This window comes from Gigantopelta aegis, chromosome 8 (assembly GCF_016097555.1).
Source record: "Gigantopelta aegis isolate Gae_Host chromosome 8, Gae_host_genome, whole genome shotgun sequence".
Classification (NCBI taxonomy): Eukaryota; Metazoa; Mollusca; class Gastropoda; order Neomphalida; family Peltospiridae; genus Gigantopelta; species Gigantopelta aegis.
In genome coordinates this window covers 53,954,097-53,981,431 of record NC_054706.1, presented here as the reverse complement: position 1 = coordinate 53,981,431, position 27,335 = coordinate 53,954,097, and the positions used below count along the sequence as shown (strand labels likewise).

The 27,335-nt window shown below is 36.4% G+C and overlaps 1 protein-coding gene across 1 annotated transcript in view; it reads right to left on the bottom strand.

Moving 5' to 3' along the window:
• The window catches only part of LOC121379110 (xanthine dehydrogenase-like), a 66,770-nt gene that overhangs the window by 31,456 nt on the left and 7,979 nt on the right, over positions 1-27,335 (bottom strand). Inside the window, exons 5-20 of the mRNA XM_041507584.1 lie at positions 26,590-26,750; positions 23,005-23,161; positions 21,796-22,267; positions 20,759-20,832; positions 18,802-18,963; positions 15,264-15,369; positions 14,359-14,507; positions 12,904-13,011; positions 11,574-11,640; positions 10,821-10,921; positions 8,807-8,971; positions 7,120-7,242; positions 6,034-6,135; positions 3,603-3,660; positions 2,752-2,901; positions 1,124-1,206 (exon numbers count right to left, since the gene is read on the bottom strand). Coding sequence (XP_041363518.1) covers positions 1,124-1,206; positions 2,752-2,901; positions 3,603-3,660; positions 6,034-6,135; positions 7,120-7,242; positions 8,807-8,971; positions 10,821-10,921; positions 11,574-11,640; positions 12,904-13,011; positions 14,359-14,507; positions 15,264-15,369; positions 18,802-18,963; positions 20,759-20,832; positions 21,796-22,267; positions 23,005-23,161; positions 26,590-26,750 — 2,238 coding nt within the window. The remainder of the gene's footprint in view (positions 1-1,123; positions 1,207-2,751; positions 2,902-3,602; positions 3,661-6,033; positions 6,136-7,119; positions 7,243-8,806; positions 8,972-10,820; positions 10,922-11,573; positions 11,641-12,903; positions 13,012-14,358; positions 14,508-15,263; positions 15,370-18,801; positions 18,964-20,758; positions 20,833-21,795; positions 22,268-23,004; positions 23,162-26,589; positions 26,751-27,335) is intronic.

Below are 27,335 nucleotides of genomic sequence, written 5' to 3'. Positions count from 1 at the left end.
GTGAAATGGTAAGATTTTGGCAAATGCACGTGAAACTCGGGGAAAAGATTGGGGTAGTGATAGGTATTTAAAGCTGCAATGCTCGCAATGATGCCTCATTTTCATTTTGACATAGATGACTTACAAGACTAAGCCTGCCGAATCAAAACAGTGCAATAGGCTGCCTCTAGTTAGGAGAATCGCAGTCAGCAGTAGCACGCCACATGATGTCCATCAGAGCACCATTTCACGTTTCTGGGACAGGTACCAGCAGTTTCAATCAGCCGAAGACCGGCCCAGAAGTGGAAGACCTTGCATAACAACTACAGCACAAGATCACTACATCTGGGTTCTGCACTTGCATCACTAAACTGCCACAGCAATGAACACTGCTGGACGCATACCTGGTTTGAGAAGTGTGTCTGCACAAACTATTAGGAACCGACTTCGAGAAGCTGGTTTACGGGCTAGGAGACCGTATGTTGGCCCCGTCCTGCGACGTCAACATCGACAATTATGTGTTCGCTGGTACACGAATGTACAGGGTTGGAACTTGGGAAACTGGCAGCGAATATGGTTCAGCGACGACTCACGTTTCCTTCTACAGTGACGTGACATATTTACAGACGCCGCAGTGAACGTTTTGCCAACAACTGCGTCACCCAAGTTGACAGATTCGGTGGAGGGAATGTCATGGTGTGGGTAGCCATCTCATACACCGGCAGAAGTGAACTTGTGTTCGTATTAGGCAACCTGACAGCTTTACGCTACCGGGATGAAATTCTTCGCCGTCACATGCTTCCCATGCACTGCAGGAAGAATGGGCTAGGATTCCATGTGTCCAGATTCAGAGACTCATTCAGTCTATGCCAAGTAGATGTCGCGCAGTGATTGCTGCTGCTGCTGGTGGCCAAACAAGGTACTGATTTCAGCACACTCGTGCAACGCTGTTTGGTGACGAAAACGCCTCCACTGCCGTCAGTCCATAGCAAGAACATTGTCACATACTCTTGTCAAATTTGACTGTGATACAATCATAAATAACGAAATTATGCCACTTTGTATTAAAGAGATAATTCCATGAATATTTCGCTTATGCGTTTCTTTTTTGACAGAGTATATATAAATACAGAATGTTCCTTACATTGTTTTCCATGTAGAAGTGATATAATGGCTCCATGGAACATTCTCCACTTATTGTCTTTAATTTTGCATCTTTGAAAGCTGCTGTAATAAGAATAACGGGCTCAGTACATGATGATTACACAGAAAATGTTAAACATGTATATCAGAATATTTTAACTGAAAGCCGGTTACAAAATGAGAAGAAACAAAAAATCGAAATTCGTCGTTATGCAAATAACAGCAATGCTGCCTTTAGTTTGAACATTTATACATTTCACTACAGTTCCAATTATGAGTAAATAGGTAATGAAATATCACAGACTTTGGTGTTTATATGTAACAGTGAACTTCCTGCAATGACTCTACTGTAGATAAATATATGAAACACTATGGAACTAGCCTCAATAATATATTAATAATATCTCCACAACCGGTATAACAAAGGTCATGGTATATGCTGTCCTGGGCTCAATTTCAAAAAGCATCGTAAGCCTAGGTTTGCATATAAACGTAAATCTACGACTAAACCACAATTCTTATTACTACTAACAGAACACTAATATAGTTTGAAATACACATATTTCATTTTATTTTGTCCTTAAAATGCTCCATCTTCCATAATGATGTAAGTTTCTGCATGAAATAGATTCCAAACACATGTAAACTTATGACCGATATAACTGCTAGTCGCAGACGTAAATTACAATGTTTTGTGAAATGGGCATTTGAAATATGACGTCATTTCGTCGTCTTTTTCTAGTTGGGGCTGAAACATTTTGAGTTGAGTCTTGTTATTCATAAAGAAAACAACAAATGAACAATAATAATATGGATAATAAAGAAATTATTATACTCGCGTGTGAGTCGTAACACACAAGCTTGTTTAATAATCTCTATTTCTTTCCACAATTTCTGCTGAAAAACTACTATTATATTTTAAATTGAAGATATATTCACCAACATATACATAGGGAACTGGTTACTGTCTTAAGATATCGGCTTTATCCTGTGAAGGTTAGAATGGCGAATGCAGCGAGGCTCTGCCGAGCTGCATTCACCATTCGACCTGAGCTCAAGGCGAATGGTCGAATGGTGAATGCAGCTCGGCAGAGCCTCGCTGCATTCACCATTCTAACCTTCACAGGATAAAGCCAATATCTTAAGACAGTAACCAGTTATTTCTTTTATCCTGCAATCCTACAGGAATATTCGGAAAATCATTATTTATTCCAGTTTTGTGTACGAAAATCGAGTATTGTCAAACTAGCAAGGCTTTTGCCGTATGACGTCATGCAAGAGGTATGACGTCATTATTGTAAGACGCTAGCTACATTCTGTCACATTAAAAAAGCGTTTCTAAACTCTAATTCATAAATAAATATACAAGTTTTGTGTTGTTATCGCAAAACTTAAAGTTATTTGTATTTACTGCACTTCAACAAATGATTTAAAGAGTATGTTTATTGAAAATCTACTCTGAAATACTCGAGTCGAGTCGGGCTTATGTCACATGACCTATATTTTTGGTCAGTGACCGAAAATTTAGAGATTTATCTAGTCATCATATCTTGCCAATGTATACAGTGAATGCTGGATAAATGTAAAAAGACATTCAAGCAAGTGTTGATTTAACAGAAATGTCAATACCTGCAGGATTACCAATGATGATTGGTGTGAGGCCCAAATCATGAAAACTCCTTTCTTCTACAGCATCGGCAATAGACAGAAGAGGACAATAAAAATCTGTGTATTCAATTTCCACCTCTTGAGCAGCAGCATCAGCCTGAGCCTGGGTTTCTGGGAAAGGATAAAAGAAAAGAGATTTAGATTAAATTTTCTTTTAAAGTTTGTTTTGTTTAACAACACCACTAGAGCTCATTGATTTAATAATCATCGGTTATTGGATGTCAAATATTTGGTAATTAGATGAAACAGGTCTATTAAAAATTTTCATTAGTAGCAAGGGGTCTATTATATGCACCTTCCCACACACCACAGCCTTTGATATACCACTTTTCCATTGGGCTACATCCCGCCACCCCCCCCCCCCCCCCCCAAAAAAAGATGTTATTTTTTTCAAGAAATACAAAATATACAGTTAGTTCCGTAGAAAAACAATTCAGTTTACAATGGACATAACAAAATTTAGTTTTTAGATTTGCGGGTGTTATTGTCTATTTGATGCCCACAAATGTTTCATTTTTAACCTCAAGCTAACGCCTTCGGTCAAAAATTACATTTGTGGGATCAAATAGACAATAACACCCGCAAATCTAAAAACACCATATGGTTATCTCCTAAATGAATTTATATAATCTATTTATGTTTTTCATTTTGGGGGAATGTAATGTACTTGTCCACTAGCTATTTTTGGGATAAAAAGTCAATAGATAATAATTACAGTCATGTTATAGTCTATTTTTGATTACTCTATGCGCCTCTTTCTCTTTTTGACACTGTCCCAAGAAAAAAACCTATATCTACCCTTGCTTACTTACCAGCTAGTATAATTCCTACAACTTGTCCTGCATATAACACAGTGCCACTGCAGAAAATCTGAAAGAAATTTCATTTGAACCCATTAGAAATGGCTGATCATGATTGTATTGAGGAAAAGGAAGGAAGGAATGTTTTAATTTAACGATACACTCAACACATTTTAATTATGGTTGTATGGTGTTGGACATATGGTTAAGGACCACACAGATAATGAGACCAATGGGCTACTATTTCTAATTAGCAGCAAGGAATCTTTTATATGCAACATAAGTTTGTTTGTTTTGTTTAACGACACTGCTTGAATACATCGATTAATTAATCATCGGCTATTGGATGTCAAACATTTGGTAATTCTGACTCGTAGTCATCAGAGGAAACCTGCTACATGTTTTCTAATGCAGCAAGGGATCTTTTATATGCACTTTCACACAGACAGGAAAACATATACCATGGTCTTTGTCCAGTTGTGGTGCACTGGTTGGAACGAGAAAAAAAACAATCAGCTGAATAGATCCACCAAGGTGATTTGATCCTGCGACGCAAGCACCTCAAGTGAGCACTCAACCGACTGAGCTAAATCCCGCTCCCTTATATGCAACATCCCACAGACAGGATAGTACATACCATGACTTCTGTTACATCAGTTGTGGAGCACTGGCTACAATGAGAAATAACCCAATGAGCCCACTGACAGAGATCAATCCTAGACGGACTACGCATCAGGGCCCCGTTCCATGAAGTGATATTAGCTCGAAGTTTACAGGCAAGCACTTTACCACTGGGTTGTGTCGATCCTGCCCCTTGTATAAAGGAACTGAGTCACAACAACATCAAAAAAAGAAAGAAAAGTAATTGAATACTTAACATGACCTATGACCTATGGCATTAAATAAACAAGTAATTCAATCAGTGATAATTCATTAAGAAAACTGCAATATTCTTGAGGGACAAAAAATTGATAAGTGGTAAAGTGCTTGTCCAAGGTACGATAGCTCTTAAGATTTCTGTCAAGGTTTTTTTCACTGTCTCAAGCTTGTCCGAGGTACGACAGCTCTTAAGATTGATCTCCCTTGGGAGATCTGTCAAGGGTTTTTTTACTGTCTCAACCAGTGCCTTATTACTGAAACATCAGAAGCCACGGTATGTACTGTCCTGTCTATGAGAAAGTTTTAAAAAGATACTGCTTTTATTCAGAAGCAGCTGGCTCTGTATTTGCAGTGGAAATAATTTTCCACTCTCCATACCTAGTGCTGAAATAAACATACATCATTAAACATACATTCCTTTTATTTCCTTTAACTTTGAAGATTATTACATTCCTTATCTATATGCACTGGAACATATGCTTCTAGAAGGGACAAAAGTAGGGGTATGATTTTAATGATGCCAATTATTTGCAAACTAGAAGTCACTGGTTAAACGATTTGCTATCATATGACTGTCTAGGACAGAACTCTCTGGAAAAGTCAAGAGTTTGTGCATGAACAGCTCTCTGAACGAATCATGTCAAAAATGTCCCACAAACCCACAATATGCCAGTTGTGAAGCACTGGTTGTAATAGCCAATATCTTAATGGGTTCATGAGGGAGAATTGGCTCTATGACTTATTACTCCTCAAACAAGTACTAAAATATAAATGTGTGACTCAATATCTAGACCCACAAAAAAAGAAGAAGAAAGTTTGTTTTGTTTAACAACACCACTAGAGCACACTGATTTATTAATCATTGGCTATTGGATGTCAAACATATGGTCATTTTTGACACAGTCATAGAGAGGAAACCCGCTACATTTTTTCATTAGTAGCAAGGGATCTTTTATATGCACCATCCCATAGACAGGATAATACATACCATGGCCTTTGATATACCAGTCGTGGTGCACTGGCTGGGGCGAGAAATAGCCCAATGGGCTCACCGATGTGTATCGATCTCAGACTGACCGTGCATCAAGCAAATGCTTTACCAGTGAGCTACGTCCCGCCCACCTCAGCTATTAAAGTCGCACTAGTTTTTAAACACTACCACATATTTTTCAATGTTAAGAGTCATTTCTGGTAATTGAAATCAAACATTATTTACATTTTATTGTTTCAATTATCCATTTCCATATATCCAAAGTGTTTCTGGTCATCTTGGTGTTTGTAACACCATGAAATGCATTTTTTTATCATTCTAAAAATGCATATGTACATGTACCTCAGAGAAGTAAAGATTATGGAGATGACCTCTTGTCTATTTTTAGGGAGCATTTCCAAATTTCAGTGTCACAGACTCTTGTTTCACTCTATTCTAACTCTACTAAGATGGGTTACAGGTTTGTATGTTAATATCCACTTGATATCCATTTTCATCGATTCAAACTTGTTTATGCGACTTTAAGAAAATTATGTTGTGTAAAGATATATGACTATCAAAATTCCTGATTACCTCTTCTGGCTTCATGTCGAAATGTTCTTTTCTCAGGTAGTTATTTACTCCAGTCCTTGGAATATGCTCTTCTGTGATAAAATCCACCACTCCTGGTAAAGCCTACAGAAACAAACAACCCAGCAACATTGATTAACATGCTGCCCAAGCAATTGTAAATAAATAAATAAAAACCTTTGCATATGTCTCAGGTAAAGACAATAAGACTGTATCATATGTTGTCATGTGGGACAGAAAAAGTACACCCGAGGTGGTGGATATTTCAACCTGGGATGAGGCTTGCTGAGTCTCAAGGTCGAAATTTCCACCACCAATCATTCAATTGGTAAATAAACCATTATTTTACACTAACAGACAAAGATGGCTGAACAAGTAACTTTTTTATTTGACCGTTTTATCATAAATAAACTACATTATCATATTTGCCGTGTTTGTTTCATCTGTTAAATAAAATTTAACACTACAAATTAACAATATAGCTTTTATAATGAAGGTTTTAATAACAAAATATCGATCTCAAATTAATAAACTCTGAAAATGGACATCAAGTATGATGTCATATATTACCAACACCGTAATACTCCCCATGTTAAATTCAATGACGTCATAGCCCATGCAAGACAGATTTATTCGCATGGGCTGATGTCATGGAATGGATCTGTCTAAGAAAATAAGACACCATCACATATTGTCATGTGGGATAAAAAATGTACATCCGAAGAGTTGGACATTTCTGTCTTGGACAATGCTTGTCAAGTCCCAGGGTCGAAATTGCCACCACTAGAGTGTACCTTTTTTTCTCTCATCCATTTTATAAATGAACTATTATATTACATGAACAGACATAAATGGCTGAAAAAGCAGGGTTTTTTATTTGACAACTTTATCATAAATAAACTACAGTATCATATTTGCTGTTTGTTTCAAATGTTAAATATGATTTAACACTACAAATTAACAAGATAGATTATATAATGAAGGTTTTAGTAACAAAATATTGATCTACACCTGTTATCTAATAACCTCACATCACCATCTCTCATTTATTGTTAATATTACCGGTACATGGGAATATTATGTACAAACCAGAGCTGCTGAAGCATCAATCTTTTCAATGACTGCTGGTCCGAGTGCAGTGAGAACGAGAGAGCCCGCCAGCTCATAACTGAGGTGAGGAAGGTCATTCACATACCGTGCTTCTCCAGAGGCCTGCAACATATCATATAGTGCATAATAATGTAAATCATAAAATATTAGTGATCTTAAAACTTAGCAAAATCCAAATAAGTAAAATATTAGCCACATAAAACATTAGTGAGGTTGACATAGCAAACATTACAAAAATTAAGTTTAAGTTGTAGGATCAGCTGAAAGAATATTTTTGATATATTTTATTTATATTTTTGTATTCATCTTCGGGGTAACTTAAATATAGTACAAAATTGCAGTATGTGCATGCTAACTATTACTTATACAGGGCTTCTAGATTATGGTAGCCCTACTCCCATGGCTAGTGATATTCAATGTGCCATATCCGACGGCTAGTGAATTTTTTTTTTGGTCAAATGTTGCAGTTAAGTCTATTTTGTAAATATAAATATCCTCACCCTCACCCCCAATGTTAGTGTTTTTAAGCTATAGCTCTCTCATTAGGTGACATATCTGATTTTTACTATTATTTCGTAAAATTATATTATCTTAAAGTAAAGTAGGACTAGTGAATTTTTAATTGTGGCTAGTAAATTTTTAAATCACTGATCCCATGGCTAATGGATTTTATGAAAATTCTAGAAGCCCTGACATATAGTTTAATCAATAGCATGTAGCCAGTGTGGTGTGTTCAGTTAATCACTGACAAAACAATCGTACAAAAATATATTTTATTTAGATCTTTAAATTTAGCATCATGAAATATTAACGTTTAGTATGGCCTTACTAAATTTTCTAACATTTCTTGATTTACAGTATTTTCTATTCTCGAAGATGTCTGTAATATACAGACGAAACATCAAGTTTTATCATCTTTTTAAATTGTGTTTTTTGAAGCGGGTGGTTTTTAAAAACAATGTTATACAATGTATTACATAAACTAATAAAATATGGCAGACAATTTGATGGACGAAATAGTTGGAAGGGGAATCAGTGAAATTGATGGATAGATGGATGGATGGATAGATGGATGGATGGATTAATGGATGGATGGGTGGATGGACGGACAGACGGACGGACGGATGAATGGATGGATGGACAGACAGACGAACGGATGGAATAATAGATGGATGATGGATTTTGGGTGAATGGGATGAATGGATGGGTTGGTGAGTCATGGATGGATAAATGGATAGATGGATGGATGGATGGATTTTGGATGGGTGGGAATTATGGATGGATGATGGATTTTGGGTGAATGGAATGAATGGATAGATGGATAGGTGGGTCATGGATGGATGGATGGGTATATGGATATATAGAATGGTGGATAGGTTTTAAGATGGGTGGGTAATTGGATGGACATTTCCCATCTCCCATATATGAGCCAATTCAAATGTCCAAACAATCAACAAAAAAGTATTCTTCAAACGTATCAGTGGTCCTTGATTTTTTCTCATGTGATTTATTTCATCCTTCTTTAATGAGTTTGGAAGCATTTTGCTTGTTTTGAATTTTAGATGAGGAAAAAACGTAATTTTAAATGATTTCCTATGGACACCATGGACTTGAAGGATGTAAAAAAAAAAACCCACAACCCCAAACAACCTGAGTCTAAGCTAACCTGTAATGCAGCAGTCAGTTTGGGCATCCCTTGCTTCAGAGGCCATTCTTCCTCACCAATTATGTCATAGGCTTGCCTGCCGGAAGATATGGGACGCAACAAGTCAGTCTTTCCTGAATCATTCTTATGAGTTTTTAGCTGCTTATCGCATATCTCCAGCATGAACTGAAACCAAGATGGTACAGTGATTAGTAGAGTCTGTGATTGACACACCTCCAACATAAACTGAAACCAAGACGGTACAGTGATTAGTAGATTCTGTGATTGACACACCTCCAACATAAACTGAAACCAAGACAGTACAGTGATTAGTAGTCTGTGATTCACACACCTCCAACATAAACTGAAACCAAGACAGTACAGTGATTAGTAGAGTCTGTGATTCACACACCTCCAACATAAACTGAAACCAAGACAGTACAGTGATTAGTAGTCTGTGATTCACACACCTCCAACATAAACTGAAACCAAGACAGTACAGTGATTAGTAGAGTCTGATTCACACACCTCCAACATAAACTGAAACTAAGACGGTACAGTGATTAGTAGAGTCTGTGATTCACACACCTCCAACATAAACTGAAACCAAGACAGTACAGTGATTAGTAGAGTCTGATTCACACACCTCCAACATAAACTGAAACCAAGACAGTACAGTGATTAGTAGAGTCTGATTCACACATCTCCAACATAAACTGAAACCAAGACAGTACAGTGATTAGTAGAGTCTGTGATTCACACACCTCCAACATAAACTGAAACCAAGACAGTACAGTGATTAGTAGAGTCTGTGATTCACACACCTCCAACATAAACTGAAACCAAGACAGTACAGTGATTAGTAGTCTGTGATTCACACACCTCCAACATAAACTGAAACCAAGACAGTACAGTGATTAGTAGTCTGTGATTCACACACCTCCAACATAAACTGAAACCAAGACAGTACAGTGATTAGTAGAGTCTGTGATTCACACACCTCCAACATAAACTGAAACCAAGACAGTACAGTGATTAGTAGAGTCTGTGATTCACACACCTCCAACATAAACTGAAACCAAGACAGTACAGTGATTAGTAGTCTGTGATTCACACACCTCCAACATAAACTGAAACCAAGACAGTACAGTGATTAGTAGTCTGTGATTCACACACCTCCAACATAAACTGAAACCAAGACAGTACAGTGATTAGTAGAGTCTGTGATTCACACACCTCCAACATAAACTGAAACTAAGACAGTACAGTGATTAGTAGTGTCTGATTTACACACCTCCAACATAAACTGAAACCAAGACAGTACAGTGATTAGTAGTGTCTGATTCACACACCTCCATTTATGCATTTCAACTTATTTTCATGCTTATATCCAATATTCAAGCACATTGTCCTGGGCACACACCTCAGCTATCTGGGCTGTCTGTCCAGGACAGTGGGTTAGTTGTTAATTGTTAGTGTTGAGTTATTAAAATTCGCTCTGGGTGGGAGCCGATACCGGTCTGCGAACCCTGTACCTATCAGCCTTCCGTCCGATGGCTTAACTACAATGCCACCGAAGCCGGTACGCACCTCCAACATAAATTGAATCAAGACAGTACTTCTTCCTGACAGCAAGTGACCAGCCTCAGTGGTGTAGTGGTTAAGCCATCGGACTTAAGGCTGGTAGGTACTGGGTTCACTTCTCAGTACCAGTTTTCACCCAGAGTGAGTTTTAACAACAATGGTTAGGTATAAGGCCACTGCACCCACTTCTGTCTCACTAACAACTAACCACTAACCCACTGTTCTGGATAGATAGCAGATGTGTGTGCCCAGGACAGTGTGCTTGAACCTTAAATGGATATAAGCACGAAAATAACTATAAATAAATGAATGAATGAAATGACAGCATGTGTTGCAATTACCATATATCTAACACCTACAATTATTATAACATGATTAAACAAATATATTGAATATCTCTAAAAAAAAAACTATTACTTTCTATAATTACAGACATTAAATTACCTCGTACCTTGAAGAATAGGTGGACAGCCACATCATGCCTATACTCAGGACTGGGTTGCCTCTCATTTTTTGTTGGTTTTATCTCTCTCCTCAGCAATTCCAGTATGTCTGTAACATGTTCATTTTAATAGCCAATACACAGGAATGATACAGCTTAACACAAACAGCACATTTGATAACTATTATTCTAAAATATAAATTTCAATACTTTTTCCATTCTTACTCTAAAACACGTTAAACCATTTTCTAAAGTCCAATTTCATATATTTGATTTCTTCTTTTTGTCAATTGAATTGAATTTGAATTGAATTGAACTGAACTGAATTTAATCTAATTTAATTTAAATTAATTTAAAAAAAACTAATAATAAAATAATAATAATAATAAAAAAATAATTAAAAAAAATAAATAATAATAATAATAAATAAATAAAAAAAATTTAAATGTTAATGTTAGTAAATAATAATAAATAATAAATAAATAAATAAATAAATAAATAATAATTTAAAAAAATAATTTAAAAAAATGAATAAAAAAAAAAAAAAAAAAAAAAAAATGTTTATGTTAGTTAACAATTAATCATTTTACTTTTTCTCTTTTCTTGGAATTCCAAGATTTCATGAAGAAGTATCATTGCCTGTAGTGAACAATCATTTCAAATGTTTTATGGCTTGTTCAGCTACTAACAGAGTTTTAATCTGATCTGATATTAGCATGAAAATAACAACAATGGGTATGTATAATGGTCAAACTGGCTTACGTTTCATCATAATTGCATCAGTCAGATCTTTCCCTTTCATGTAAGATTCCGTCTTCTCAGCATGCATCTAATATAAACAAATATAATAAAATCAGTGTATTAACTCGCTCAATAAAGGAAGGAAATGGTTTATTTAACGGCGCACTCATATGCTTCAGTACTGACTAATTCTTGACATATCGTGTTTTGCACCACTTGATTACATGCTCACTATACGGGGTGTATTTGCAGCATGGAGGAAAAATGGCTGCACCCATCATATACAATAGCTGGTACATTTTTATTGTTATATTAATTAAATATACCAATGTACTTGTTAATATTAAGCAATACTGTACATTAAATATTGTTGAATATGCCTACCAGGCCAAATGCCTTGCTCAACCTCTCTTTTAAAGTTGTTTTTGTTTAATGTAGTTAGTAAACTATAATTACATGCCTATATCATTTCAATGTTCAGGTATGTCCATCCCAAGCCAAATTTCTAACATGGCCAGGGCTTGGGGCATTTAGTTTAAAAACCCAACTAGAACACAGTTATTGGATGTCAATCATTTGATAGTTGCAGACACAGATCCAAAGGAGAGGGGACTAGAGAACCCATCCCCTACTAAAATATTCAAATGCCCCTTTTTTTCCCTGTTTATCCATTGGGATGCCCTTTTTATGAGTTGGTCCATGTGCATGTGCTTTTCCCCTTTAGCCCCTCGCCCCCCCCCCCCCCATCCCCACCCCCATAAAAAATTAATTCAAAAAAATTCCAGATCTGCTCCTAAATTGTGACATAGTCTTACAGGACAACTGCTACATTTTTCTATTAGCAGCAAGGGATATTTGATATACACTTTCCTACAATCAGGACAGCACATATCACGGCCTTTGATGCACAAGTTGTGGGCTACTGGTTGGGATAGGAAAAAAAAACCAGTCAAAGAATGAGCCCGCTGTCCACCAAGAGGTTTGGATTCTATGACCAAATGAGCGCTTTATCAACTGAGCCGAAACAAAAACCTATACAGTAAGACATCTGCTGTAGTAGGTTTGAGAGGAAAGGAAGGGAAAGGAATGTCTGCTTCACAACACCTCAGCACATTGTTTAATTAGTGTTTATTAAATGTCTCAAATATGGCAATTTTGACTTTCATTACTACCGTATTTGACCGAAAATTAGCCCCTTGACTGAGAATAAGCCCACCCCATGCTAAGCTCACAATGAGTTGTCTTGCCACCCCCCCCCCCCACCCTCATCCCCTTGATTTATTTATTTCCAGTCAAATACAGTCAGAAGTAAAAGTGAAGATTTTTTTCCTTCTTCATGAAAAGTACTCACCATTGATTCACTAATTCCACCAAATACAATTGATGGTTTCCCCAAAACCTGCAGCTTCCAAGCATCAATATTGATTAGGAATCCAGCATTCAAATAGGCATATGAATTCTGTAAGAACAAAACCAAAACATTAAGTGAGATATGGTGTTAAAAGTAAAACTTTGTTTTAAAATCTAGCATTGTTACTTAATAAAATGCAGTCATATATATATATAGCTACTGGATGTTTAGTACTTTGATTAGTTTATTACTTTTTAGATAAATTTCATGCATTTTTGATTAGTCAATTGCTAATTCATACCATAAGTCAGGGCTTCTAGATTATGGTAGCCCTACTCACATGGCTAGTGATATTAAACATTGGGCTAATAAATAACTAATATTACCATGCCCAACGGCTAGTGAAAACAAAAGTTGTCAAATCCTGCATTTTAGTCTATTTTTTAAAATATGAATATCCTGTAACCCACTCTCACCCCCACACACCCCCAATCTTAGTATTTTTAAGCTCCATCTCCCTCTTTAGGTGACATATCCGATTATTACTATTAATTAGTAAAATTGTATTTACTTAAAGGCATACTGTCACAGACCACTGACCTATTTAATGGTCTAACAAAGTATTACCTAAACAAAACTAATTTGATTTGTCCCTAAATGAACTTTATTCAACCATCTTTATAACAACCATACTCCATTTATTAATGATATTTTGTAAAAAATAATTGAATTATGGCAATGGTCCACAATTCAAAAACTAAAATTGCTGAGAGGGTTGACATGGATTTCAATCCATCATGGTTCAGTTAATGCGATAGCTAGATTTTGTTTCCAACAATTAATGTAATTTTTATTTATCAAATTTTTTAGAAATAAGTTCCTTAAATCCGTGACAGTATGCCTTTAAAGTAAAGTAGGGCTAGTGGATTTTTAATCGTGGCTAGTACATTTTTTAAATTACTGATCCCATGGCTAGTGAATTTTATAAAAATTCTAGAAGCCCTGCATAAGTACACTGTGATATTTGTGGGTGAACTACAGGATATGTTGGAGTGTATGAAATGTCATGTGATTTGCTTGATGGGTTGGATGAAAATACAAAATCGTGTTACATGTACGTCTGTTACATATGTGGCTGAGAAAATCATGATCATATTGTAACAACACACATCAGTGGTTAAATTTGTCAAAAGTCTTGAATTTCTTTTGAAAAGATATACCTCGTAAAGTTTTAGTTTTATTGTTTATTTGAAGATTTTTTGTACACACTTGGCAAAACAATTTGCTAGATTGTACCTCTCACTCGGGCAATACAAAAATCCTGATACTCATTTTGTAAAATAGGTACGATACACAATCTTGTATATAATAATCTCTATTTATTGCATGTTATAAAAGAAAAGAACAGTAGCGTTCTTGTTACCTGTTATAAAAGAACTGTGAAGTTTTTATTACCTGTGACCGTGGCATAATTTTAAATAATCTCAGTTTGTGTTTGTTGGTCAGCTGGAACAGCTCAAGTCCTGTTATAACTTTTCCCGTCATATCCACGCTATTTACGAAATCAGACAAAGTTGAAGATGTGCTGGATCCATCTTTTGTATCTAACAATGAATTGAAAAGTATTAAATTTGAGAAGTAGCATATTTAATAAGCCATTTTATGTTTTTTACTTTATTTCGCTAAGCTGTGACACACATGTAATAAGGAAGGAATATTTTATTTAATGACACACATAACACATTTAATTACCATTATATGGTAATTAGATAATGAGAGAGGAAACCTGCTGCCGCCACGCAATGCACTTCTCTTTTTGTTTAGAAGGGTTCTTTTATATGCAACATCCCACAAACAGGATAGCACATACCACTATATTTGCTATACCAGTTGTGGATCACTGGCTGGAACAAGAAACAACCTAATGAGCTCACTGATGGGGATTGATCCTAGACTGACTGTGCATCAGGCGAGCACTTCACCAGTGAGCTACTAGGACACAGTATTCCACTAGGACTAATTATAAGACGGGACGGGACGTAGCCCAGTGGTAAAGCGTTCGCTTGATGATCGGTCAGTCTATGATCAATCCCCGTCGGTGGCCCATTGAGTTATTTCTCATTCCAGTCAGTGCTCCACGACAGGTATATCAAAGGCTGTGGTATGTACTATCCTGTCTGTGGGATGGTGCATAATAAAAGATCCCTCCCCTGCATTAGAAAAAAATGTAGCGTGTTTCCTCTGATGAATATGAGTAATAATTACAGTGTTTGACATTCAATAGCTGATGATTAATTAATCAATGTGCTCTAGTGGTGTCGTTAAACAAACCAAACTTTCTTTAATTATAAGACAAATACCAAAGATATGCACTTTAGCACCAACAGCTGCCATTGGAGTGAAGACGTCCGATGGGAATTCTGGATGATCGTGCTTTACCATCAGGTTACCGGCCCAAGTGGCAACCTAGAAACAACACAGAGATAGAAATTTATTATCCATATAGTTCAACATAACCAAGTTAATAATAATCATACGAAGCACACGTGTAATAACAAGTGTAATGACATAATATTGGGAAGCGACGTCATAACATGACGCTACTTCTCCAGTCCTAGCTCAGACTGTGCATTTGAAATATAACATCATTTCGTCGTCTCCTTCTAGTTGTGGCTGGAATATTTTGACTTGGGTCTTGTTATTCATAAAGAAAACAACAACAATAATATGGATAATAAAGAAATTATTACACTTGCGTGTGAGTCGTACTGATTTTACGAAACTCGTGTAAGGATTCATGTATTACCCTCGTTCTCGTAAAATAAGTACGACACACAAGCTCGTATAATAATCTCTATATAATCTCTATATATCAAAGCCACCGACACAAATTTCAGAATTATGTACCTCTTCTGTTTAAATAAAATATTGTTTGTACTGTTACAAACACCAAAGTAACCAGAAACACTTGGGATTGTTAAATCGAAACATTAAGCAAAAACGTTATACATAATACCCCGGTATATAAGTTAACTGTAATTGTTGAAAATATTTTACACTGTCCAGAAACAAAGGTGAACAGCTTTAATATGAAACTTTTAGATAAAAATGACCATGTAAAAGAAAAAGTTATGAAACTGAATGATAAAAATAACACTGTAACATAATTAAAATATAAAAACTGCATGCTGAAAGAGTTTTTTTAACAGCAGAAGACATGAACTACATGTAGTTCAGTAATTCAACAGCGAACACACTGACCCTAGATATTAGACAGTGTAAAAGCATTCAGTCACACATTACTTACATATACCGGCCTCAGTGGTGTAGTGGTTAAGCCATCAGACTTAAGGTTGGTAGGTACTGGGTTCACATCCAAGTACCAGCTCCCACCCAGTGCGAGTTTAGCAATTTCTCCCTTATTAACCATTAAAAACTAACTACTAACTGACTGTCCTGTACAATAACAGGTTGTTTCACCCTTATTACTAGTTCACCTGAGTCTTTTTGACCAGGGTCGATTCGTACCTGTAAGCAAGTCGTTTCGCTCCATATTTTGTTTTGCCCTAATTTTAAAATTATTGTTTTATAAAGTACCTTTATTCATTGATGTATCCTATATTCATTGATTTTTAGATTTCACACATTGCGGTCTAAATTGTGTGTTTATATTTACAGATAAAAATAATGTTATAATTTTGTTTATTTCCAATATTATTTACATGAAATACGTACAGGCCTTAGATAATATACAGACAATATATTCACAACATTAATAATTTAATTTATGAACAGTCACACTGCATACTACTGATGTGCTGTGTGTTTTTATTAAATATACTACATACAGCAATTTCAAATGCTGAGTATGATATGTTGATTTCGCCCAGCTTCAGCCGACAGAAAGTAATGCTGATAAGGCATTAATATCCAGACAGAAAATTACCTAATATTTGGTATGAATAAACAGAAGAAAAACAAAGACTTCAAAACTGTACTAAATATATTTATTTTGGGGGGTGAAATGACTCTCGAGGAATAAGATTTAGGGTGAAGCAACCCTGGGTGAATAGGACTAAGGGCGAAACAACACAGGGTTCGAAATGGTTTTAGGCCGAAATGACCCGGAATTGTCCCAGACAGATAGTCCAAGATGTGTACCCAAGTACCTTGGACCTTAATTGGATATATTAATTTGGACAATTGGTTTCTAGTGATTCTGATGTTTGTTTTTATGACAAAAAGAAAAGGTGTATATGGACAATTGGTTTCTAGTGATTGTGATGTTTGTTTTTATGACAAAAAGAAAAGGTGTATATGGACAATTGGTTTCTAGTGATTGTGATGTTTGTTTTTATGACAAAAAGAAAAGGTGTATACTTCAAGAATTAGGATCAGTGACTTTAATAACAAAAGATGAATCCTTTATCTTATTTGTATTATTAAAAAATATATATTTTTTATTATTTACAAATCACCAGTTTATAATGTTACATAACTAAATCATGCTATTTCATTTTAGTTGTTTTTTAAAGTGCTTTTATTACAATTCGTGATATCTATTTGTTTAAAAGAATATGGTAATTAACTTGCCCACTGAAGATATTTTGGATTAGGCTTGAAATCCAATCATAATAGTTATGCTGGAATACTGTACCAAGTAGTTAACTTAAATTAATACATAGAAGTTATTATAGGAGCTGGTGTGTCATACTGATTTTACGAAACGAGTGTCAGGATTTTTGTATTGCCCAAGTTTCATAAAATGAGTACGACTCACACGCGAGTATAATAATTTCTTTATTATTCATATTATTATTGTTGTTTTATTTATGAATAAAAAGACCCAACTCAAAATGTTTCAGCCACAACTAGGAGGAGACAATGAAATGACGTCACATTTGAAATGCACTGTCTGAGCAAGGACTGGAGAAGCAACGTCATGTTATGACTTCGCTTCCCAAAATTATGTCATTACACTTGTTATTACACATGTGCTTCATATGATTATTATTAACTCAGTTATGTTGAACTACATGGATAATAAATAGAGGTTATTACAAGAATGTTTTTTGGTATCGTAAATATCATATATTAGGAATAAAAATTGTATTATGGAAGTCTCTGGTGAGCATAATACATTATTTTTATTCCTAATATATGATATTGACGATACCGAAACACACTAGGGTAATAATCTCTTTATCATATAATCTCAAGCTTAATACAACATGACTTTGTAAACAGTATACACAACTTTAATTCCAGTCATATTACTCTATATTCAAATGATGTAAGAATATGTGACGCTGTGTCATTTTGAATGAAAATGACATCAAACTCAAATGAAGTCATTTTGGATGTCCTTACATAAAAATAAACTAGTACTTAACATTTTTTTACTTTCTGAACGCTGGACAGCTTTCAGTGTAAACTTGCTATTGAAATGTTTTTGTTTGATGACTATGAATGCACACATCAATTATGGAGTGTCACTGTAGAAAGTTTGCTTAAATGTCAATAAACGTACCGGGCAGTGCTGTGACCTGCATTAATTTATATACTGATGGAAAGAAATAAGGAAACACATGGAATTGTAGACCAAATTTAATTCACTACTAGCGTAGTAATGTCTGTATTTCATACACAGTTGTAATGTCGGATTGAATATCAGTAGTGTTGAATGAGCTGCCTATATGTTCCCATTCAATATGAATTGATTTTTGATGCAGTCATTATTTCTTGTTGCTATCTGTGTGATCCTTTATTTCTTTCCATCAGCATATCTAATTTGCAAAGTTATCAAATTCTGAAAGTATGTGATCTGAAAAATATCACATACTTTGATTACACTGGATATGCTAGCTAATATATGATAAAACTGTATATCAGACTTACATTCCTAACTTGTACGCTTCCAATCTTTTTCAGATGCTCCACAATTTGAGAAAAGTAACAGTGTTCATTATTTGTTTGCTTCATTTCATCAATGTCCTTCAGTTTTGTTATCAAGTTTGTCAATGTCAAACCGGACCCAAACATCACACTGTGTGGATTCACCTAGATAATGAAAACAGACAAAGACATTGAAGTATTTCTGTATGGCCTAATTTCACATTGGTGGTTCAAGTATGAGAGATTTAAATCTTGAACTGTGTTTCAATAAACTTAGTTTACAATGGCAGGTGCAGATCCAGGGTGATTGCTGAGGGGTGCATGCCCTCAATTGTTTTTTTGCAGATGTCAAAAAATAAATAACCAAAAGCCTGTTCAAACACATCTTACCATGCCCAGCATTTTCATAATGTAAGGACTTTAGATCTAATTAATTTGAATGCATGCAACAAGTTTTGTTTTTTTGTGTCTGTTTTGAGCACACTGACATCTTTATAAACAGTAATGTTATTAACAGCTGCCAAAGAGATGTAGATATTAAAAAATGCATTTCAAGTTAATTTCATCTAATTAAAGTTTAACATTTTAGTGGGTCTGAGGTGAAATGTTTTGAGGATAACCTGTTTTTATTTAATTTGGCCCATGATATTAACTAAAAGATACCGGCAGGAGGGGAGGGGAGTAGACAGAAAGAAAGAAATGTTTTACTTAACGACGCACTCAACATATTGTATTTACGGTTATGTGGCATCAGACATATGGTTAAGGACAACACAGATATTGAGAGAGGAAACCTGCTGTCACCACTTCATGGGCTACTCTTTTCGATTAGCAGCAAGGGATCTTTTATATGCACTATCCCATAGACAGGGTAGTACATACCACAGCCTTTGATATACCAGTCGTGGTGCACTGGCTGGAATGAGAAATATCCCGATGGGCCCACTGACTGGGATCGATCCCACACCGACCACGCATCGAGCGAGCGCTGTACCACTGGGCTACGTCTCGCCACTGGGAGGGGATTAAGTGGTTTCAGGTGCCTCTTAACAAGGACAAAAAAAACCCCAAAAATACTCCCTGAAGTGGTCAGACTAAACCCACAGCAAAAGCTGATGGGAAATGACTACAACAGATAAGCATTTGTAATGGTTGGAAATACAAGGACTGGGATGTGAAGGTGGAAAGTCAAAGAAATTGAAAGATACTAGGAGTTGCTATACTGGGGGGGGGGGGGGGGGGGAGAGAAAGGAAAAGAAGAAGAAGTTTGTTTTGTTTATAACGATACCACCAGAGCACATTGATGTCAAACATTTGATAATTCTGAATGGCAGTCATCAGAGGAAACCAGCTACATTTTTCCTAATGCAGCAAGGGATCTTTTATATGCAATTTCCAACAGACAGGAAAGTACATACCAAGACCTTTGTCCAGTTGTAGTGCACTGGTTGGTTGGAACGAGAGAAAAAACTGTCAGTTGAATGGATCCAACATGGTGGTTCGATCTTATGACGCAAGCACCTCAAGCGAGCACTCAACCGACTGAGCCAAATCCCACCCCCAGAAAGGAAAGGAGGCAGAAATTATAATATTAAGTTATTATTTTTTTTAATTAATATCATCTATTTGGTGGTATAATGGGATAATTGTAATAATTGCAAAATAAATCTGACAAAATTAAATAAATGACACAAAACAATACCAGGGTTTCTGCCAGAGGGTAAAACGGGTATGGTGCCATACCCAAATTATTTTGCAGATTTTATTTTTTTAAGTTAACTGTTTGACAAAATGAATGACTCTTACCATTACTGTATGATTTTCTTAACCTTAACCCTAAACATAACTCTTTTTTTTTTTCTGGGGGACTGCAGGTGCATGCAACGCACACATTGTAAATATTCAATTCCATAGCACCATACCAAAAAATTTCTTTCTGGCAGAAACCCTGAATACCTACCTCCACAGTAAACAACTCTCTGACCCGACACAGATTCACAAAGATATCGAACGGGCCTTCATTCTTGTAGATACCTAGAAGGAAATATATATTTGGTAGTGAAATGAAAAGACATCATATGTAAAATCACCCAGACCATGAAGATTGTACCCAAGTGATTTAAATATGCAAAATGTACATGTCATGCCTAATCTACTGAAGGATTTCAAGCAACTACCGGTAGTCTCAAGATTTTTGTCAGCATTTTCTTGAATGATGTTGCATAGAGTTTGTACACTGCAACCAATTCATTTCAATATGCAAAGCCTATATTATATTCTATAATATATTCATGTAACACCTAACCTACTGACATGGGCCTCGGTGGCGTAGTGGTTAAGCCATCGGACAAAAGGCTGGTAGGTACTGGGTTCATTTCCCAGTACCTGATCCCATGCATTCCAGGGCCGTAGCTAGTGAGGGAAAGCATTATAGAAACTCAAAGAAAATTCTCTTCTTACCCGTTTAAGGAGTTTTAGACTATTAACTACTCAGTTGCCCCCCCTCCCCCCCAAAAAAAATCCTAGCTACAGCCCTGCATTCAGTGGGTAGGTGTAAGGCTACTACACCAATTTCTCTCTCACTAACCACTAATTACTAACCCTCTGTCATGGACAGAGTCCCGACAGCTGAAGTGTGTGTGCCCCAGACAGCATGCTGGAACTGTAATAGGATATATGCACGAAACTAACTACAACTGAATAAATGAATGAATGAAACCTACTGGCATATTTCCAGCAACTAGCCTCAGTCTTTTGTCAGCATTTTCTTGAATGATGTTACATAATCTGTAGATTGTAACCAATATATTTTAATATGCAAAGCCCGTCCCGGAATTGGTCACTGGCAGAGTCAGAGGCCAAATCCAGGATGGGCGTGCTTGAACCTTAATTGGATATGGGCACGTTAGTAGAGTTCCCAGCCAGTACGCAAAGCCTACAAATACATATAAAGCCTATAAATACATATAAAGCCTATAAATACATATAAAGCCTAACCTACTGATGTGTTTCCAGCAACTAGCCTCAGTCTTTTGTCAGCATTTTCCTGAATGATTTTACGTAGAGTCTGCAGATTGTGTGGCTGGTACCAGTGTTGTTCATGTCTCTCAATGTGTAGACCAGGACAGACATGCTTGGCATGCGATTCACCCTTCTTTACATGAGCCTGTGACCGAGCCTGCTGTGAATGAGCCTGTGACTGAGCCTGCTGTGAATTAGCCGTCTGAGTATGAGCCAGCTGAGTGTGAGCCAGCTGAGAGTGAGGCTGCTGTGAATTAGCCTGTGACTGGGCCTGCACAGACTGAGCCATCTGAGAATGAGCCTGCTGTGAATGAGCCTGCTGTGAATAAGCCTGCAGAGACTGAGCCATCTGAGAATGAGCCTGCTGAGAATGAGCCTGCTGAGAATGAGCCTTTTCACACTGAGTGCAAGGTTTTCCAGCATTCGGACAAAGATGTTTGTTCAAATCCTGCAAAATCAAGTACAATGCAACCTTGTTAACTGGATTGATATGGTTAGGGTTTGTTTAGTGGAGTTTATTTTTTTATGTTTTTATTTATTTTTAATTTTTTTGGAGGGGGAATTCATGGTTGTTATTTCAGTTTGAATTCATGGTTGTTGTTTAAGTTTGGATTCATGGCTGTTATTGGATTCATGGTTGTTATTTAAGTTTGGATTTGTGGCTGTTATTTAAGTTTGGATTCATGGTTGTTGTTTAAGTTTGGATTCACGGCTGTTATTTAAGTTTGGATTCGTGGCTGTTATTTAAGTTTGGATTCGTGGCTGTTATTTAAGTTTGGATTCGTGGCTGTTATTTAAGTTTGGATTCATGGCTGTTATTTAAGTTTGGATTCGTGGCTGTTATTTAAGTTTGGATTCGTGGTTGTTATTTAAATTTGGATTCATGGTTGTTGTCTCGTGCTTCCATTGTAGGACTGAACCACATCAGTGGACCCATTCTCTGATTGGGTTTTTTCCCGTCCCAACCAGTCCACCATGACTGGTATATCAAAGACTATGGTATGTGCTGTCCTAAGTGTGGGAAAATGCTAATGGAAAAATGTAGTAGATTTCTTCTAAGATTACAAGTCAAAACTTACCAAAATAATGTTTGATATCCAAATAGCCAATGATTAATAAATCAAGGTGCTCTGGTTGTGTCGTTAAACAAAACAAGCTTTAAACTTAAAATTACTAATATATTACCTCAATGTCTATACAGCCTCCATTTTGTGACGTTGTGTCAGAAGCAAATGACTTCATTGCATCTAGGATTGGCCTGTATCCAGTACACCGACATATGTTTCCACCAAAGTTGTCCTCTACTTCTTGTCTTGTTGGTATACGATGTTCTTGGAGAAGTCTGTAAAGAACAAATCAAAAACCTCTTTTCATTTAACTGGTATACCATCCCACCTTCAACACCCTGCGACAGCAAATTTAGCCCAGTGCAGTGGACCTGAGGGAGAAGCTGTGAGGACCGGCGACGTCGCTAAGGCAGACGTCGGAATTCGTCCACAATACTGACTACCCATCTGACATGGCCAGGATCGCTAAAGAAGATGAAGAAGTAGAAGAACTGATATACCTGTGGTGGGGCACTGGCTGGGGCGGGAAAAGACCTAATCAGAGAATGGGTCCAGTGACGGGTTTCATTCCTTCAACCTAAGAGGGTTCCTGCCAGAGGGTAAAACAGGTATAACGCCATACCCAAATATTTTGCAGATTTTGACAAAATTAACAACTCTTTTTCATTACTGTTAAGGCCAAACTTTATATGGTGCTATTAATATACACGTTTATTGTATTGATGTTTATTTACGTTTAACGTCACGCAAGTATTATGATGTCATGCTTGGTAACGTTTTAATGATTGTTGTTAACTTTGTATTATTGGTATTAAACATTATAATGCCAACGCTTATATTAAACGGTATGTATTATAATGTATAAATTAGTTGAGAAAGTTTAGGTAATATATTATTTGCTTATAAAGCAAAATTAGCTTAAATATATCTTTAATAGATATCAAATGGTGTAAAATTGTATATATATTGTATTTCTTACACTTAGAGTGGATTGAACATTCTTTTATTGACCTATTAAAGAATATGTACATTAATAGTTTGTATTATTATATAAAAATGCATTGTTTATTATTGATTCTCTATAAATAACATAATGAATCATGTTATCACTCAATTTAATTAAAATCAGCTCCACTATTAGATGTGGATCTAACACCAGCCAGTTGGAGCTCATGTCCACCAATCAAAACCTTACTTGCAGAATCCTGCCAGTGATTTAAAACTAACAACACTGCGTAGTCCCCAATGTCCAGGTTACATTTCGTCTGTAAATAATAATTTAAATATTGACCAATCACACTTCGCCTTTTATAACGTTATTTGGGAGCATACAAATTCTAAAAATATCGGGCGAGTCTATTTTAGTGGCTGCAGTACAGCGAACCATACCAATACGTACGGGGTGGGTTATCAGTCTTCAATTTTACATTAAAAAATATGTATTTATTTATAAAAAAAACTAACTAAATCAGTCTTCAGTTTTACATTACAAATTATTTATTTTATAAAATAAAACATGTTTTACGGCATTCGTAATTCACACGAAACATGTCGTATACCCTCAGGACAATTCGGAATGTTTTCAAATTATTTTTAAATCACTGGCAGATTCTGCAAGTAAGGTTTTGATTGGTGGACATGAGCTCCAACTGGCTGGTGTTAGATCCACATGTAATAGTGGAGCTAATTTTAATTAGATTGGTTATCACTATGAATCGCATATGTTCAAATCAGTATTTGTAATTATGATATATTCTCAGTATTATTATTTCAGTTAAGCTGTAGATATGGCTGTGGATAAAGCTGTGGATATGGCTGTGGCTAAAGCTGTGGATATGGCTGTGGCTAAAGCTGTGGATATGGCTGTGGCTAAAGCTGTGGATATGGCTGTGGATAAAGTTGTGGATATGGCTGTGGATAAAGCTGTGGATATGGCTGTGGCTAAAGCTGTGGATATGGCTGTGGCTAAAGTTGTGGATATGGCTGTGGATAAAGCTGTGGATAAAGCTGTTGCTATGGCTGTGGCTAAAGCTGTGGATATAGCTGTGGCTAAAGCTGTGGATATGGCTGTGGATAAAGTTGTGGATATGGCTGTGGATAAAGCTGTGGATAAAGCTGTGGATATGGCTGTGGCTAAAGCTGTGGATATGGCTGTGGCTAAAGCTGTGGATATGGCTGTGGCTGTGGCTATGGCTGTACTATGACTACGATGTTGATGCTGATAATAAATATTGGAGATACAACTACTGAATTGGCATTCTTTATAATTACAGTATGATTTTCTTAACCCTAACCTTAAACCTAACCCATTTTCTTTCTGTGGGAGGTCCCCATACCCTCTGTTGACTGTGGTTTCATTCAACACACATACTGTAAATATTCAACTCCATAGCGCCATATGCAAAAAGTTCTTTCTGGCAGAAACCCTGCCTAAGCACCTCAAGTGATTGGTCTACTAAAAGAGTTATGTAACACTGTACGGAAAGGAAAGGAATTTGTTTTTTTATGTTTAATGACACCTCAGCAGATTTTGAACTATTTGGTGTTTAAGGTATGATTATTTTGATACCATAGCCTTTGATTTACCAATCATACCTTAGGTGAATACTCCAACTACCACAAAGCTCACCATCCCAACACCAAAGACAAACACACAATATATACAGTGAAACCTCTCAAAACCAGACCCTTTGTAAATGGGAATTGCCCCAAAACCGGACATTTCACACAGTCCTTTTTTAAAATTTGGTCCAGAACTTAACCTCTCTAAACCGGATATCTCTTAAAACCAGGCATTTCACTTGGTCCCAAGGGTGTCCGGTTTAGTGGGGTTTCACTGTATATGATGTACTGAGAATCAGATGTGCCTCTGCAGACCTCGCATCTTATGGGGAGCTATCACTCTCGCTTTCCATTACTCACCCGAGTCCAGTTCAAGGAGAGTACTGGTAATATTTAGCTCCCATACTTAAGTAATATGTGAATTTGTGAATGTGTGAGTTTATAACTAAGATTATATCTTAAATGGCTCCCCGTAATCTAAGGTCTCACTACACAGATGGATGCCAAGCTGTGGGGCTCTGCAAAAGATCTACACCTGACATCCCTTTTTGTGACTCACGGGACAAAGGATATAATATAACCAATCGAACACTGAAGAAGAACTACACAGATGCCATCTGTCAATGAAATCCATGTTAAATTGGCCATTGTCAAACAAAGTTGCTAACAGAACAGGTTCTCATTGGCACTAACAACATATACCATTGTGAACATATATAAGCATCTATGTCCAAAATTGAGACCATTTATTTCTCAGCTGTTTTGCTTTATGACCACATCTGGCTGTAGTTGAGATCCGAACAGGTGGTGCAGAAACCAATTCACACCGACCGCCTAATCTGCTGTACACCAATGTCCCAAAAAGTCAATACACAATAATGCAAAATAAGATGGGCAAAATCCAGCCAGAGGGCTTACCGTTGAAAATATACAAACTGTTTTAATTCTTCCCCACTTACTAAAATTGAATACGTGAACCACAACATATGTTATATTTAGGAACTATAATGGACCTTGATGAATGAACTCTCACCCGGAAGTGAACTACAGTGTAAGTAATCAATCACTCCCTAGATTTAGGTGTTTTTTTTCATGGCGAGGTCTGGATCGGATGTGACTAGTGTAAACTAAGAACACTCACCCATACATGGTCATCACCATGCCAGGCGTGCAGTAGCCACACTGGGTGCCGTTGAACCTGGCCAACCTGTCTTGGATCGGGTGGAAGCCAGTTCTCTGACTGCCCAGTCCCTCCACCGTGGTGATCTGCCAGCCATCACAGCTGTACAGTGGACACAGACACTGCAAGCAAAATTAGCACTAAAGTCTTGTTTTGTTTAACAACACCATTACAGCACATGGATTTATAAATTATCACATCTGAACAGTGGGCAGACATTGCAAGCAAAATGAGCACCATAACAGCCTTGACGAGCAACTCACTTGGACATATAGATTGGACTTTAAACTTTTAGACCTTCGTTCAAAATTTTATGTTGAAATTCTTCTCTTTTTTAATAATATTAAATAGTCTGATCCTCTCTTCTTTCTCTTATTTATTTTTGGATTGTCCATCTAAAATGCTCCAAATTATAAAAATATTCGGCCGAGCAGTCAATTCTTTTTCATTTTTGACTTATGATTTTTTATTTTATTATTTTTAAATTGTATTAACTTATTTACTAATTGCTATTTTCAACTTTCCCATTTTCAACTTTACTCCACCTACCCTTCTGTTCCAGACCCAGTCACTGGCAAACTCAGAGATTGTGCTTGAAACTTAATTGGATATAGGCACGTTAATATGTTTTCCAATCCAATCCAACTTTGTGGAACAGGGCCCTGGTCATTTAATCACCGTTCCACTGCATAATTTGATGTATCATT